This window comes from Geospiza fortis, unplaced genomic scaffold (assembly GCF_000277835.1).
Source record: "Geospiza fortis unplaced genomic scaffold, GeoFor_1.0 scaffold237, whole genome shotgun sequence".
Taxonomy (NCBI): domain Eukaryota; kingdom Metazoa; phylum Chordata; class Aves; order Passeriformes; family Thraupidae; genus Geospiza; species Geospiza fortis.
The window spans coordinates 4580764-4598397 of record NW_005054319.1 but is presented as its reverse complement, the minus strand read 5'-3'; the positions used below and the strand labels follow the sequence as shown (position 1 = coordinate 4598397).

The window sequence follows — 17634 nt, the reverse complement described above, 5'->3', positions numbered from 1 at the left end:
CATCCAGGAATTGACTGACTCTCCACAGAGATAAATATAAAATTCTGAGTGATTCAAAAACTCACTCAGAGGAGGAGTTGTTATTACCACCCTCATGTAAGTGGCAAGAGAAAGGAAAGCACATTAGAAATATCCAAGGAGTGGTGGTAGGAGTCACAGAAAGATGCTGGATGTGTCATCCCTACAACTGTGGGATCTGAGCACGTTCATTATCTCTGTGCAGCTGCTAGAAAGGAAAAAGAATGGAAATTGAGTATACACATGCCATTCCACCTCTTCCTCCTGACTGCTGCTTTCAAGGTCAGACTGGTTGCAAGAAAGTGCAGAAGTACCATGTGAATTCCTGCAGCCTGACTCCTGTTGGCCTTGTAGAACTGTATTGGAAACCTGCACAGGGGTGGCTTCTCTCTTCATCAACAAATGCCAGAGTATTGGATGATCTCTACGTCCCCATTGGGGTATGGCAGATATTAAGTACCAGATTCATATTTCATACACAAGATACATTCTGGCATGGCTTTATGATATTATGGGGTGTATTTTCTATTTGTTGTATTCAGCATTATCCAGGCATGGTGTAGGTAAGTTCCTCCCCAATAATTCAGAGAATTTACACTTGTCTCTCACCTCATAGGGGCCATGTGGTGGTATGTAGTAGTCACCTCCAGCTGAGAGCATGTACTTCTCCTGCTCTATGTCCTTGTTGTAGACTGTGGAAAGAAGGGACAGGAGAAGACGCCTGTCTTTATCATCTGTCACTCTGCCTCCATAGTTACACTCTCCTGCAAAAAGACAAAGAAAACCAGGACAAAAAAACTGAAATTAATGAACAAATAAAAATTGTTTTGCAATAATGTGAAACTCTAGTAAGTTGAAGCTCCAAAGCTCCAGATCTTCCAAAGTCTTTAGGTTTTATACTTTGATTCAATGGAAATGAGACACTTGAACATCTAAGGGCTAAATTTATGTGTCTTCATGATGGAAGGTTTAAGGAACACTATCAGCTGGCATGAGAAACTGCTACTCATGTCCCAAAATTCTTTTTTCATAAAGCTAATCATAATATTAACAAAAATCAAGAATAACAAAGCTGACAAAGGAGGTGCCAAAAAGCAGCTTGTCTCCCTGGAGAGAGAGGACAGAATAGCCACAGAGGCTGAGTTATTTACACACATCAACACCTCCTGCTTTAAACCCCTGAGTGCTACCACATCCTCTGGTGAAGCCCCAAGGCTTCCTGTGTCAGTCTCACACTGATCAGCAAAGGTGAACCAGAGACTCATGGTTTTCTGGTTTAATTTGATGAGCACGAAGCAAAGACCAGGAGTTTTGCTCGGCCATCAGTAATTGTAGCCATATACAAGTCAAAACAACAGTGACATCTGAGGGTTTGGGATCCAACTCCAATTACAGTCCAACTCCAACATCCCTCCAATGACAACCACATTGTTTGTGGAAGGCCAGTAAAACCAACCAGGGTGGAATCCCCTCAATTTGTTGAGAACCCTCAGTTTATCAGTGTATCAGCAGAAAGTGCCCAGCAAAGTCAACAAACACATGTGAGAGGATGCAATGTCTGTACCTGTTAGATAGGTCAGAGCTTCAAATGGGATTTCTTCATATTCATTCAGAAACATCTGGATCTGTTGCATGCTGATCCTGAGGTCAGACTCATTGAATTCGTATGGAATATTCCAACCTGTTCAAGTCAGAAGAGATACACAGGGCAGTGGTGCAAGGTACTGACAGCTGGGCTCAGGAAATGCTGGTGTTGGTACTACACTGCTCCTGCAGAGCTGAAGATACAACTGCCAGACAGTCTAGAAGCAGCCTGGAATATACCAGACTGTTTATTAAACATAAGCTAATTCTGGCATCACAATATCCTGAAAATTATATTTTACCTGCTTGGTACTTTAAGCTAACCTGTTGCTATCTGGACACAATGAGAACAGGAGTTTTTAATTCATTAATTGATTTCAATTTTTAATCTGCCCATCTATTAATACTGTTTGCAGATGACATTCACAGTAACAGTACAACAAAACAAGCAAGCAAGCAGATAAACAAACAGGAACATACTCCAGATGAAAGAATCCTTCAGAAAGCCTAAATCCTTAGTGCAAACCAAAAATAGGGCTATTGATGCAACTATCCTTCTTCACCTAGCTAGCTGGTCACATTAGCAGTAGATGTTACATTAGAAAATGGCCTCTAGAAAATTCAGTTTTACTCTAAAGCAATAAATCAGTGTCTTCATACTGGAAGTTTAGTGCTTATTTAAACAGCTGACTATTAAAATAATGACAGTGGCTTTCAGTCAAAATTTAATATTTCCTAACAGCAACCTGTTATGAAGAAGAGAGACTCAGCTGGAAGACTGAGAACTTCATTTACACAAGGGCAGAGCATAAATTTTATATAGTTATAAAAATGGATTCTCTAAGTCCGTACATTTCTATGCTATACAGAAATTCTATAGTTTCCTGCATATTTGAAGATTACAGAAAAAGCTGAAGCACAAATCTTATGAATACATATCTTTTCATTGCTATGTTATAAACAACACACTGCAGCTACATAGATTTTTTTTTCACACCAAGTAAATACATGCATTAGGTTTGATAAAACAAAGTATGCACATAAGTAACAAAAGCAGAATTGAAGGCATATTTTTAATTATCAAAATTTAAAACAGATCTGAATTTGATTATTACTAAGAACCACAGTAATAATTTAATAATTTAGTAAGCTATAATTTAATGTAACTACTGTATAATATATTAATTTGGAAAAATAGTACTTTCTAGTCTTCCCCAGGGTAATACTTTTAATAGCTTCAAAGTAGCTTTGGCTGAATAAGAATCCCTGCAAATAACAGCTTTTAGACTTTATGATGTTCTGTGCAATGCAGATTGCACTCTTGTAATAGTGTTAACAGTACTGCCTTTTTAGAGAGAGACTCCAGCAATACATTTCAAAAGCACAAATTGTTTTTCTTTGAAATGAAGTGCAAAATAATCTAAAACTTACCCAGCGGACCAAAGTTTCTCCTTTCCTGCACAACAGCATGAAAAAAGCAAAGACCAAAAAGCAGTTTTTGCCACAGTTTTGGCTTTTGGCAGCTTTTAAAAAACACAGGATCAGAGATGGGATCGTTCAGGTACGAGCGAAGGAGGTTCACTCTGACACCTTTGGGAGGCTCATTTGTCATTTTGATGCCATTCTGAAGAATACTAACAGGAAACTTTTCTGATGGATAACTAGTTAGCCACAACCTAAAAAGGAGGTTGAAAAGCACATTATTAAAAAATCATATAATAGTAAGAGTAGTAGTAATAATAATAATAATTTTAAAATCAATAATATAATCCTGCATCTTGATCTTAAGAAGACTAAGTTTTACTACTTGCTTAACTATGAAGATAACATCTAAATTTGGTCTAAAATGCAGGCATAAAGGAGATTATATTGGACAGGTAGAAAATATGACCTCTTAATTATGGATCTTTTTTTTACCACTGCACATAAATTATATGAATGTCATACTCAGGCATTCTTACGGAGGTATTTTAATTTCTTTTTAGTAGCATCTTCAGCAAACAGGAAATGCTCACATTAAAAAGTGCAAAATATTAAAATTCCTACCTGAACTTATCATTGGTATTCTCAGGCACTATAACTTCCTCACAGATTTTTTCCAAGGCAGGCATCCAGCTGGTTGCAAGATGGCAGTTTTGTAACACTACCCAGGTTCCATCAGTAATAGCCTGGTAAATCATTTTTTCTGCTATTGGGCCCTGGCCCTGGCCCAGTGAAACCGTTTGAACACTTGAGCTTCCCATGCTAACATCATCAGCAAATTTTAGCAAACCTGTGATGGCAAGTTTTATACATGCAAAACAAAAAATACAGAGTCTATTAGAAAGTACAATATGTTATATTCATCGTTTTTATAATGTAATTAAAGGGAGAAAAATCAACAAATATTTTACGCAATTTAAAGAAAAAAAGAAAACACCAAAAAAACCCCACCTCAACAACCCAGTAGTATCATATACTGTATCAGTCACTGTGTCTCTGAGACATATACTAAAATTAAGGGGTATAAGGTATTAATTAAGAAAAAAAACCACAAACAAACAAACAAAAAAAAAAAAACAACTAGACAGGTTACATGACTGACCTCTTCTTTGGCCCCAGGTGTTTAGTTCCAGGCTGCACAACAGCCCTCAACTCTCTATATTGGATGGGTGCAATTGTTTATGAGGTTTGAGCTGCAAACTGGATCTTTACATCTGGCTAAAAATAGACCTCCAATTTTGCCATCAAAATCAGTACTTTCTGGAAATACATCCTTATGGTATGGCTCCATATCACAATTCTTTTGGCAGAAAACCAGATTTAAAAATAATCTGGGTGGTTATACTTTAAAGGACATTCAACAAATGTGGTTTTAAGTGCAGCCTATACACCATTTAATTAGTAACTGAGAGGGAGGAAACTTACTGGAGGAGGGGTAGCAATAAAGACTGGGGCAAACCTCCAACACCCACTGAAAGAACTGTAATGCAGGTACAAATTATAAACTGGTCTGAATGCTTCAATCTGTTAGATCCCCAAATTGCAGCTCAGAGACTGAAACATTTCATCACCACTACTTTCACTCCACCCCCTAACAATTTTACTACTGTTGTTTATATATGGGCAGATGCCAGTGTTTGATATTCCATCACTGCTGTATTGTACTTTAAAGACACTTTAAAGATCAAATGAGGGGGCCTACACTATTAATGGTTTAGTCAGACTCAGTGACATTTAACCAGACAAAAAAAGATTTTTTTAATACCAATCTCACCTGCCATAGGATCAGCACCAGGTGATAATATAAAAATCAAAGGGGCACAACAATTTGAGTCACTGTAACTTCTTCCAAGATCAAATGTAGGTGGTTCAATGAATGTTCTTCCCATGTTTTCCACGATGAAGATCTGCACTGCCGGGACAATTTTGTCAGGTCTCAAACACCTGAGAATAACCATGCGATCCAACCCCGTCAGTGAGTTCCAATCATCTGGGAAGGCTTCCTCATGGGGCCTGACAGAGTCATAGATTGGCTTCCACTTGGAGGAATTGTCTCTGACATGTTCCATTAGTCCCTGCAGGTTGGTCAGGCAAGATGCACGCACGAGCTCGGCCCATGATTTGTTAGACAGCCAGTCTGGAGCTGGATTGGGGTGAGGATTATCGAGAGCAACACCTCCTGTCAGGAGGAAACGCCAAACTGCATCATCTATCTGGCCTTTTCCCTTCATAATGCCTACTGTTAGAAGGAAGGAGAACAACAGCTTGTCCTTTTCAAACAGTGAACGGCAGACATTATTGTAGATGCTCACTGTGAAATGGTCAGTTATATTTTTAATTCTCTCTTGTAAACGTCCACTCTTAACACTTTTAGCAATAGATTGAACATACAAGTTAATGAACCAAATCAGTGAATACTGGTACATAGGTTCAATGTTAGCCAGATCAGAGATGCAGAAGAAGACAACAGCAGAATGAACAGCAACTGGCTTATATCCCATTCGAGTAGAGTCTATTTCCTTCTCAGTTACAGAGGCAATTTGTTGCTTTTCAGAGATTTCTGCAGATAACTCCTTGGATGAAGACAAAATATTAATTGCTGTTTCATCCTCTAAGATATTTCCTTCTGAATGGGAAAGGACCTCCAGGATTTTATCTTCTAATTCCTTTAGTTGTTTCTTATTGGCTGCACTTTCTAGAATGAGTTGGTTTTTCTTTTCTTCTAGCTCTGGCTTTTCCTTTGCAGCTACAATTCCAAGAAGCTGGTCCTGAAGACCCAAAGGTGTAATCATGAAATTGAGTAGACAAACTTTCACAGCCACTTCAGGATAATAATGAGGATTTCTTAAGTGGGTTGTCATGTAAAACCTGAAGTCTCTTGAATATTCAATTATATTTTCCCCTAATTTCATGTATTCTACTCCATGTTGTTTGAATGTTTGCTTTAATAAAATAGGTTCTAAGAAAGCATCTAATTCTTCACCAATATTTTCTAGCAAGACTGGTGTCCCAAGCTGAAGAGCAGTTTCTAATGTCCTCACATAATGTGTGTCAGATAATTTGATAACTGACAGCTTGTTAGTTTTCTCCATATTTTTTATCCACTTGTTAGCTTGCCTTTGAGGATCTATCATTAAAGCCCATCTTCTTGAGTTAGAAACAATTACACCATTGTCAATGGAAAAAGAATCAACTGGCAGTCCAGCAATCTGCCAGGCACGGATTTTGACTGGATCCCCCAATGTATTACTTAAGCTGAAATCACTGGAGCACGGAATGTTCTTTTCAATGCACAGGTCCTGCCACTGCTTTTGACATTGTAGGCGATAATCGACAGTAAAGGCTCCCAAATAAGCCACAGTTCCTGATGACAACAGCACATCCCCTACTAGGTCTATGTACTGAATTCCTAACAACCGTGCAGCTTCTGTCCACCTGTCCTTCTCTCCACCCAGACCACTGATCAGCTGCTCAGCTCTCACCAGCTTTAGTGAACAACGTTCAATATTATTCTCTAACTCTATCTTTTTGTTATTCATTTCATCAAACTCATCTTGCAAAGCTTGGAGGCGATCAACAACCTCCTTGAGTTCTGCTTGTTTCACCTGCAGCTTCTGCATTTGAACGTCCAGGATGGCCTCAGCCTCTTGCAGGCGCTCGCGCTTTGGGGCCACCACTTTCTGCACACGGTCGTAGACCTCCATGGCTCGCACCCACTTGCACAGGCCTTCACAGGCAGATGAAACGTTTTTTACAACTTCTGGCTGAAAATCTGGGTGATTCATAAACTTATCTCTAATTTTCTTCATTATAGGAGGAGGAATATTATCCTTGTCATATGTCTTTAGTCTGTCAAGGAACTTAATATCTGAAAGAAGTTTCTTGGCTGGCCCCCAGAAATCTTCAATCATTTTACCTATATTGCAAATAAGACTAAAATCAGGCTCAATACAGGCATGTTCAAACTGAAAAAAAATACTTTGAAACATAGTATGAAGAATTAACATCAATGATATGGCAATGGAATTTTACTATGCAAAGACTATTAAATACTTTGGGAAAATCAATACCTAAAGGAATTAATACAAGACCTTCAGCATCACTAACCAATGTCATGTTTATTAACTGCATATTAATTCTAAATCAACAAAGCACATTAAGGGAAACAAATTACTATACAGTCTTTCTTAGCATAATCTATTAGATAAAGCAGTAACTGTAGAACTATTCCTTCTTAATCCAGATAAGATCATTTTGGATGAAAGGCATTTGTATAATTCTTATTCTTAAATTAGGAAAAGTTGAACTGTATAGGTATAAGGTAGAAGAAAGAAAAGGGTCTCTTTCCTACCTTGCAAATCCTGTGCAATCCCACAACAGCAACATTAAACCACACAGAAAAATCTTGTTAGAATAATCACCTATGGCAGAGGTATAACTAGAATTCCCTCTCCCAGCATAACTAGTAGTTTGGAAGCAGGCATCACAAGGGGAAACACAAGCAGATGGTGCACAGCACACCTCCAGCACCCAGAGTTCCTCAAGGCAATGCAACTCTTAAGGTTGGGTCAAAGCAGGCTGAAGAGATGACTTTGTGCTGGTGACTGGGATCGTGTTTACAAAGCTTGTACAACAGTGTCAGGCAAGGGCAGCATGTTAGCACGGCAAAAGCAGCTCTTCATTACTCAGTGTACTTGTCACTGCCAGCGAAATGCACCTCCAATGCACACAGCTGCATTCATGCCAGAAGCACCTCACCAGCACACCACAGCAGCACCCACACGCTCCTGGGGCAGGAATAACAAAAGCTGTGTCATTACCACTGCCACTGGGGTCGGGTTTCCTCTCTGCTTTAACTGCCCTCATGACACAGATACTCTCCATGACCAGCTTGACAGGACCCGGTGGATTCTGCATGGATTTCACAAGAGTGATGTCAGAAGGATTCAGGGTGTTTAGAGCTGCCTCTGCTGCCTCCAGAGCTGGCATAGCCTCTGCAAGGTCTGCTTCACATTCATCCTGTGAGGACATTGGGCAGAAAGCTGTAAAAACCTTCAGGCAGTACCAGGCCTGCAGCCTGATCGCCCCACTACAGCACAGCCTCACAGAACCTTCTCTCTTCTTCAATACCCATTAATCAGACTCTTCACAACATTGTGTTTCTAGGAGAGAAAACTACTTGCACAATTTGACTGCACAGTGTAAAGAGGGAAGGTTTGTAGATAAATTAGTAACTTCCATAAACTGAACTGATAGCTGAAAAAGTCAGACAAGCTTTCAAGATCAAAGTCTCTCTGGTTTAGCAATAAGAATTAAAATAAATATTAGATACCGTAGATACAGTTGTTCTTATTTAAATTTTACAGTGCTGATCAGGTAAAAAATGGATACTGTGTAGCTTAAATTCTTTATCATATACTCTGATCTCAGCAATTATCCATATTAAATATCACTGACATTTTCAGCTAGTTACAGAAAAAATATTGAGGAATCTTGAGGCTTCCCACAGGAAATTCTGTGTTACAGACGTCTGGCTGTGGCATTACCTCTAAAGTTATTCCTAATAGGACTACATGCAGCATATGCCAAATTACCTCAGCTAACTCTAAAATAACTGTCTTTGGGCCTGGAAACAGTTAAACTCATTATTCCATCTGTTGAAAATGAGAATATATTAGTAGGGAAATAAGAGCTGTACAGCTTTTGGAAGGTGAGCTAGAAAGGGAAGCTGTGCAGGACTGTGAGATTCAGTCAGACTCCAAACAGCCTGAATTTGCTGTGTTTCTATTAGGAGCATCATTCATCATCTGCAATTTTGTTAGTCTAAGAGCTCAGCTCACCCCATTAACACATCATCACAGCTCCCATTTACTTGGAACCCATCCTGCTCCAGGCTCCCATTTATTTGGAACCCATCCTGCTCCAGGCTCAAGCCCTTGTGCTCTACCTTAATACCCTGGGCAACAGCAGCTGCATCATTGGCCTCTTTTTCATCTGCTGACACTATTGCCTTTTTTGCATCTACTTCAGCTGTTTCCTTTTCAATCTTGACCATCATTTTATCTGTTTCTGCAGATGTTTTAATCAGTTCAGGCTGAAGGTCAGTCAGTTCTTTCTGCATGTCTGCAACCTGATGAATACAACAGGAAATCAAGAAGAAATCTGTGCAAACATTGCATGCATTTCATATCTTGATGTCTTAGGAATAAAGATTGGAAACCCCTACAGTAATACAATCTTAAAAAGGACATTTGATCTAAAGAATTAGTTCTCTGGTTTATTTTTGCTATGAGCTGTTTCATTTAATTGATTAGATTTTAAAAGGTATATTTATCATCATCTAGGCAATACACTTTCTTTTTTAAGATTCATTAATGTCAATAATGAGAAATATATTGATAAATTCTATTATTCCCCTCACAGTCACTTTCAGATAATGAAAGTTTAAATAATGCTTTAGGGCACAGGTGGAAAACAAAATCCTAAAGAAACCTGGAATGGAACACAGAATTTGTGACAGCAACAGCTGCGAACTGGATCTTCTTCTTCATCCAGCAAGTATCTAGAAGCCCCTTTAGTTTGTATCTTGGAAAGATCAATCTCTGGATCACATGGGTTGAAAAAGGAATTATTTATCTGGAACCTGATCAATTCCCTACTTGGAATCTACTCAGGAATTAATGCTTACCATTGCCTTACAATGTTTTTAAATTTTTCCCCTATTTTGGAAAGGGTCATAAGTACTAGAAAGCTGAGGTGAATTCTCCATATAAGGTTTTGAGGAAATAATTAAATTTATAATATTTATTCCTTCAACATTTAATGAGTACCTTCATTTTAATTTTGTTTTCTATTAAGAGCTATAATCCAAATGTAGAAATCACGGTTTCTTCAACTTACTAAGCAGAAATCTAACTTTTCCTGCAGGCTTTCTACAGAAAGCTATCAATAACATCATGAATATAGTGAAGAACAAATTAATACATATTATTTTCGTAAGTTTCAACCATACAGACCCCACACTGAAGTATGCCTATGGCACATATTCAGCATCTTCATCTGAAACTTACTTGTGAAGATGCAAATTCAAGCTTTTCAAGTCCCACAAGATAACGAGTCCTCATCATGTCAACTTCCTCCCTTTTTCTGCTCAGCAGGGCCTTGAAGGTGAGAATCAGCTCCACGTAGGAAGTTGGTGTCACATAGTTGTGTCTGCGCAGCGTCGCATAGTAGCCAACAGAGAGGTCTCTCACACTTTCTTGGAAATATTTGCACACTGACACAACCCTAGGGAAAAATTTTCCACGTTACTCTGAAAATACAGTCTGTCTTTATGTCAACTCTCAAAAAATTACTCTAAGCTTATGAAGTCACATTACAGTTAGGGAAGGCAGGAATGTATTTTCCCCATTGTTAGAAATGTTACGGACTCTTCTCAAAGAGTGGTGTGGTTTTGAGAAACATCAGATACATTTGTCTCAGTATCTTTGACTTGCACTGAAATCCCAGAGTTGGCTTAGCTTTGTCCATTTATAAGGACAGATCAAATACATTGGGGGCACAAGGAGCAGGGGAACAAACTTTTGCTTCACATGTTTTTTTAGAAATAAACTCATACTCTTTTCTAATGTCATCTTTGAGCTCAATATCCTCTAAAAACTTGTTAGCAACCATTTCCAAAGCATCTGTAGGCCAGGTTTGGAACCAATCAATGGTGCAGCAGTTTATCAGTGAAGGGAACATCCGTAATCGATTCCGAAATGCATCTCCAATAGGACTCATGGCTGCAAAAATGAAAACATGATCGTTACCTAAGTTTCTTTGCGCTTAGGAAGCAGAAAAACAAATAAACCTAAATAAAAACATTCTAGAGAAACAATGCATTGTATACAGACCTAAGACAATATGCAAATTTTTCTTCACCCTTTCAATAAAGAAATTGTACATAGCAAGGGGCGTGGCTTCAATCTTCCTGTTCTCCATCCTTGCTGCACCTTGCATTTTCTCAACAATTTCAGCTTTCTCATCCGCTGGAAAGATATTAGGCACATCCCCAGTATTTAAAAGCATGTTGATATCTTCTACAAACGATTCATCCTTTATTTGATTATCGCAGAACAAAAAGGACACATTGTTGTTACCAACACCTGCTTTCAGCATGACTTGTTTAATATCATCTTTCCATTCACTGATGCCATAGGACTTGGTGATTTCAATCTGGAAGAGCTCAAAGGAATTCATGAAGGTGGCGAGCTTGGTCGCGCTCTGCCGGCCGCTCCCGCCAACGCCCACCAACAGCAGGTGTCCATTATCCTGTTTCAGTACCCTGCATATCCTGGAGATGTGCTCAATGGCAAACTGGAACATGACCAGGGACATGGGGGCCTTGCTGATATTGTTGTATTCCTCAAGGTAGTATTCCATCACGCTTGTCAGCTGCTTTAGGTCTGTGATTTCATCATAAATTTTGACAGAACTGCTCGGCTTTAAATAGTCTCCAAAGAACAGGGCACGAATATTATCATCAGTGACTTTTCCAGTAGGTGAGAGATGACTCAGTACCTAGCAAAAAGACAAGAATCAACAGATAATTTTAGCTATTAGAGAATTATTTTCCTTAAAGTTGTAATAATCCTTATCTACATAGCATTAATATTGCAGAAAGCACTGCTTTTCATGTTCTAGTTACAACCTTGGTCTGGAAAATAATACTGTAGGTTGACATGCAGGTTTCCATATATGCATACGTCACAGAGAAATACTGCTGTCAAATATAGCATAGTTCTAAAAAGGCTTCTCAGAAAGGTACCCACTACACCCATTGGATCATCCAAGTAATTATCTTGGGTAAAAGCACAGATAAATGTTGTGCAAGATATTTATTCCATTCCAGCTCATCCTCTGTACCAACACAGGATCCCTCAGAAGTTATGAATCATTCTGATATGAATACTCAATACTGAATAGAAGATTGTCCATACTTTTAAAATTCACTGATCAAAATATTGCAAAATGCCTCCAATACTGATTTAATCTCAATGTTTAAGTATTTCTGAAAATGCATCAGTATCATCTTGGTCCCAGCACATTACCCAAAAATACCTTATTAAAGTTCTGCTTGAAGCTATTTAATGTTGTCTCTTGTACCATCTGAAAGAAAACATTCTTGTCATCATCATCAACCAAGCGATCATAGAAAACTCTGTAAACCTCATGAACCCAAAGTCTGATCAGTTTATCTCCATCCTGAAAATGAAAATACAAAAGAATGGGTAAATATAGCTCAGTCAGGATTTGTTCAAAGAGAAAAGGTTAGAAATGTCCATCTGGACCTCGCTATACCTTGTACTAAACTCAGTGGGAATCTTTCAATCCCAAGCCATTCAGCACATGGCCCAGCATCTGCTAACTTAACTGGATTCCTCACCTAGTTACCATCTTGTCCTTCCTGCCAACACAAACTGGGACTCTCATGTCAAAGCATTTTTTCTCTACTGTATCAAATCAAATTGTATTAACAAAATGACAGCTCTCTCCCTCAGAGACAGACAAAATACATAACAAGGAATTCAGGGACTATTCTGATCTTAAACCCTGCAAATCTATTGAAATCATAGTTCATGTATTATAAAAATAATTAACTTTTTTCACTGCTCTCTCCTACATCAACATAATGAAACCACAACTTACTTGCAAATGAGTGTGTGGACAGAGCAGAACTCCTTTGATAACCCTGGAAAAATCCCGTAGATTAAAGACATAGTGGGATTTTGAAGGAGTTGGGAGAAAATTATCAACTGCCAATTTATAAAGCACCGACGTCGCTTGGACCATCATCTTACCCAGCCTTAAGAAGGAAAAGAAGTACAAATTAACTTCTGCAGATAAACCACAGGGAAAAGACAAAAGTGCTACAGTAAATTGATCCCATTACCTTAGAAATGAAGCATCAAAGCCATTGCTGAAGTGCCAGTCAGTAACTGCAGTAAAAATCTTGGTTAAAATATCATCATTGAAAGCACAGATAGAGACAATATTCAAGTGCCGTGTGAAGCGTCCTGGAACACACACAAAAGGATGCAGAGAGATTTAAATGGTCAAATATTTTTCCACTTTTCAGCTTTCTTCTTCTAGGTTTGCCTGTCACTAGAAAACATTTGAATCTGGCACCAGCTTCATGATTTTGTTTCTGGCAAATTTCTGCCCTAGCAGTGAAGCAAAAGAAATATAAACTGGACTACATTTTCTATAAGTATTTAGCTTAAAACAACTGTTTTGAATATGTAAAACATGAATCATCATTACAAGGCTATTACCCAATTTAAAATTTCAGCTCGCATCAGCCTTTTGATTATGATATGACACAGTAAAAACTTTACAAAGTCAAGCATCTTGTTATTGGCTTTCACCTAAAAAAGAATCAGTCTACACATGAGTAAATTTTAGAAATTTAGCTGTATCAGAAGACTAATTTTCATAAAGCCTCCTCAGAACACACACAGTTATACCTGTATCATAGTGTTTATAAGAAGCAAAGCAGCATGAAGTGCCTTATAACAATGCAGCTGTATATAGCCTATAATAATGTAGCTGCAGCTACATTAGGGCTTTTATTTACATAATTTTTTCATTAGAAAATATAACCTCCCTTATGGTGCTGTGACAGGAATCATGGACTTGCAGGTAACATTCCTGTAACTAAATGCAGGCAGCCTACCTTAACAGCAGGAGATACAACTTCAGAAGAGACTTGCCAGAGACATGGCAAGCAGATGTATTCCCTCCCTTTTCCAAATAACAGAAACCAGAAATAATCTCCATTGCTAATTTTAGAATAACTTCTGTCATTCACAGTTTAATCAACTCTAAAAATTGTTTCTAATGGTGATTAATCTCCCACTGTTAGAGGTACAGATTTGAACTTGAACATAACAGATCTGTAGTTGGAATGACCCACTCAGTGAATGCACCTGTAGATCCACCAGCCGTAGATAAGTATTGAATTTGCCATCAGCAAACCTGAACCTACCCTTTAACTTCAGTCTGCTAGACAACCACCTGCCATAGTAATGTATTTCCTACCTGTAATGTCATTCCTGCCTCCCCCAGGGGGACCCATAGCTGTGACAAGCAGGACATCTATGATACTGAGGTGGGATGAATCCTTCCTGTCGTACCAGTGCCCGTGATCAATCCATTGCCTGAGAAGCTCAATAGCTGGCTGGGCTCCATACACTTCCTTTTCAGGCATGTTTAGGTCATCTATGGAGAACACAGACATTGAATAAAAAAAAAACCTCAGTGTTTGGGAATTCAGTTTTCTTCTAAGAAGGAAAAATAACTGTACTAGAGGTAGAAAAAGGCTGTGTGTTGTTATTCTTGCTGCCCATTGAACTAACCAAAATCAAATATCATTACACCTCACAGGCATAATTAGGGTGATGGCTTAACTAAGTGTGGCTGGTGATTTTGTTTTATTTCATGTCATGTCCCACTGCAACTCTAAGAACTATTCTGAAGACAACCACCACTTAAACCTCTCAGCAAGGGCAGTGCTAATCCTTTGGTGATCCCTCTGGTTCCCTTCCAGCTCAGGAGATTCTAGGATTCTCTGGATGCCTGAAAAAAGCACTAAGACAATCCAAATTTACTAGTCTTGGTGAACCACTTCCTTTGCCTAAAACCAGAACAAGAATTATTTTTAAAAAATGAAATAAATATGTCTTACCCACAAAAATTATAGCTTCTTTCCCTGTTGGAGGTCCAAATAATCCTTTTCTTCTTCTGTCTAGCTTGGACATAATAATATCCTGGGTCTGGTTAGCAGATGTTCTTGCAGAGAAGTTGATGAAACTCGGGATGTATTTTTCCTTTGGTAGTTTCAGTAGAAAGTTGTTTGTTATAGCTGTTTTTCCAGTGCCAGTGGGACCCACAAAAAGCAAAGGGACATTATGATCCACATATGTTTGAAGAAAAAACATTTGTCTGGCAGTTTCCATTGTTGGAATGATTAGCTCAGATACCTGTTACACAGGAAAGTAAAATAAAACATGAAAATCAAACATCTAATACCTTAATCAACGTGACTATTTGCAAGCAACTACAGGAACCCTGTAGCACAAATGCATTGAAAAAATTTCTATTGTCTGAAAACCTAAGCTATAACAAGGTTCTAGTAAATACTATGGCCCCACTTCTTGTTCAGGGCTTATACAGTCAATAGCACAACCAGTATTACCTATATTATGGTTCACAGACATTATATAAAGCCTGGAGAACTACAGAGTTAAATATGGCCTAGTTTTGTTCCCCTACTGTGCAAAGGGGAAGGAACACTGGTATGGAAATTTTTTTCTCTTCCTCATTTTTTACTTATTATTAGCAGCTATGGATTTGATATCAAAAAAAGATTTTTGGCAGCAGAATGAAATGCCATCTTACATCTCTCATGTACTTAATAGACAAGACAATGGCAACTACAGTAGAATGAAAAGTTGAACAAGCTTAAGTTATCTTGAAATTTGATCTGCATATCTCTGCTGTGCTTCCCTTCCATTCAGTTCACAGCTGCCATCAAAATATGAGTGCCCCTATTTGGAAATGGAGGGGATCCAGGACTCTCAGTACTGTTCCCCACATCCCAAAGTCTCTTGGCTTGCTTTCTCTGAATAATTCATAGTACAATATCATGAGATCAACCACTGAAAACAGAAATGAAGGAATGGAAATTCAGGCTTTGGCATTTTCCCACCACAGTTTCCCCAATATCAAATGCTGTCAGAGAACAAAGCAGAACCCAAATTTTAACTACCAGGCAACCTCAGGGCTTCATGTGCACCTGCAGTGCTGAACTTCCAATGTTAGTGGTACCAGAATTGAGACAAAAGCATGAAAGGGAGCTCACAGAGACTAATGAAATGTTGCAAAGCAATCATCAAACAGCCTAATATAATTATTCATACCTCTAAATTATTTAGTCAAAAAATTATTTTGCATAATAAAGATAGCAATGTGCACCTTAGCCCCTGGGGCGATAACTTGCTCTTCCTTTGTGATGTAGTCTGTCCACATGGTCCACTGCCCATGGCCACGCTTGTTAAAATAGAAGTCATAAACACTCCCTTTTAATTGAAAAACACAACATAGGAAAAACCGACTGATTAAATTATAAAAATAAACTTCATTAATTTTAGTGTGAGATTTCCAAAACTGTGAGGTAATGGAAGCTTTCTAGTACACAAGATACACCCCCAACCCCCCAGTCTCAGCCCCCCCCAGTGCCATTATCATCACCAAATTATTTTAGGTCAGATTAAGCCACAGTGTTTGAGTATAACTGGAGGCATATGCTACTCCAGGTTAAAAGAGCCAGGGAAGGGCACCCAACTGTGCAGCCCAAGGCCTGGCAGATGGTGGCTCTGCTGCAGACTTAACATCTGCCAGGCACACCAAGTGGTAAGCTTTCTTACTGCTTTATAAAAGGCCAGGTAAGCACAGTTATGAAGAAGCACCTTTTTCTGGGAAGATATTGCTTTTGTTAATCTTCACATTTTTAGGGCGTGGGTTTTGCTCATTCATTCCATTGAGCAAGTTCCGGTAAAATGAATCAAATTTTCTTCTGCTGTCTGCGTCAATGATCCCTCCAATTGTCCACACCAAAGCAAAAAGGAAAAGGCCCTGCAGCCATGAGGTGATCTGCTGAGCAGACATGGTTTCACTGTCCTCTTCATCACATTCCTTAATTTCATCTAAAACACATATTTGAATTGTAGTTAAAAACCAGTAATAATCATAAATCCCAATTCAAAATGCATTTTTGCAAAAGTATCCTGAGACAAAAGTAAAGCACTGTCTGCAGTGGAATGAAACCAATCTACAAATGGAGGATTGTGTCTGTGTAAGATACTGTTTACAAATAAAAATGAAATTAGAAGACAAATAGTCCTAACTCTTTTCTTCAGAGAAAAGAGCAAACAGCAAGCAAAACATAGAACATACTTGCAAGATCATGTTTAGTTTTGTAATGAAACCACTTTCCAAATGTGAAAGCTCTGTATGCAAAGAACTATTAATAATACTGATCAGTGAGATCACTGACTGTGTTATATGAACTCAACAGTAAGGAATTCCTTTGGTATTTCCTTGCATCTTATAGGCTGCATTTTGTCCTGGGACATGGCAAGAAAAACAAAGAAAAATTGAAATAAAACCCAGGTAGCTTAGGGTACTTACCAAGGAGAGAAGAATAGAGTTTCATCAAGCTGTTACTCAGGTGAAGAGAGGACGTTTTTACCATGAATTTGCAATGATGGTCAATAAAATCTAAACAAGGCTCAACTAGCCACATAAACAAGTCATCAACCTACCAGGAGAAAAGGAAACAGCTGTGTGACAATGCAGGACTTGCCACATACCCCACTGTCCCTCAATTCACCCTCAGTCAAACATAAGGCATCAGAAATTGTCCAGGTTGGAAGAGAGATCAGGAAAGGGCTGTGTGAGGTAGTACTGAAATGTTCACAACATCACACCATCACTGTCTGATGGTGA

General features: G+C 38.5%; 1 protein-coding gene across 1 annotated transcript in view; it reads right to left on the bottom strand.

Annotated features, from left to right (window-relative positions):
• Positions 1 to 17634, bottom strand: part of DNAH3 (dynein axonemal heavy chain 3) — a 53919-nt gene that overhangs the window by 5239 nt on the left and 31046 nt on the right. The window contains exons 40-57 of the mRNA XM_005420389.3: positions 17317 to 17446; positions 16596 to 16832; positions 16102 to 16205; positions 14813 to 15107; positions 14167 to 14346; positions 13019 to 13142; positions 12775 to 12931; positions 12187 to 12330; positions 10980 to 11646; positions 10703 to 10868; positions 10155 to 10371; positions 9032 to 9214; positions 7905 to 8103; positions 4859 to 7000; positions 3649 to 3874; positions 3034 to 3278; positions 1583 to 1699; positions 628 to 782 (exon numbers count right to left, since the gene is read on the bottom strand). Coding sequence (XP_005420446.3) covers positions 628 to 782; positions 1583 to 1699; positions 3034 to 3278; positions 3649 to 3874; positions 4859 to 7000; positions 7905 to 8103; positions 9032 to 9214; positions 10155 to 10371; positions 10703 to 10868; positions 10980 to 11646; positions 12187 to 12330; positions 12775 to 12931; positions 13019 to 13142; positions 14167 to 14346; positions 14813 to 15107; positions 16102 to 16205; positions 16596 to 16832; positions 17317 to 17446 — 5688 coding nt within the window. The remainder of the gene's footprint in view (positions 1 to 627; positions 783 to 1582; positions 1700 to 3033; positions 3279 to 3648; positions 3875 to 4858; positions 7001 to 7904; positions 8104 to 9031; positions 9215 to 10154; positions 10372 to 10702; positions 10869 to 10979; positions 11647 to 12186; positions 12331 to 12774; positions 12932 to 13018; positions 13143 to 14166; positions 14347 to 14812; positions 15108 to 16101; positions 16206 to 16595; positions 16833 to 17316; positions 17447 to 17634) is intronic.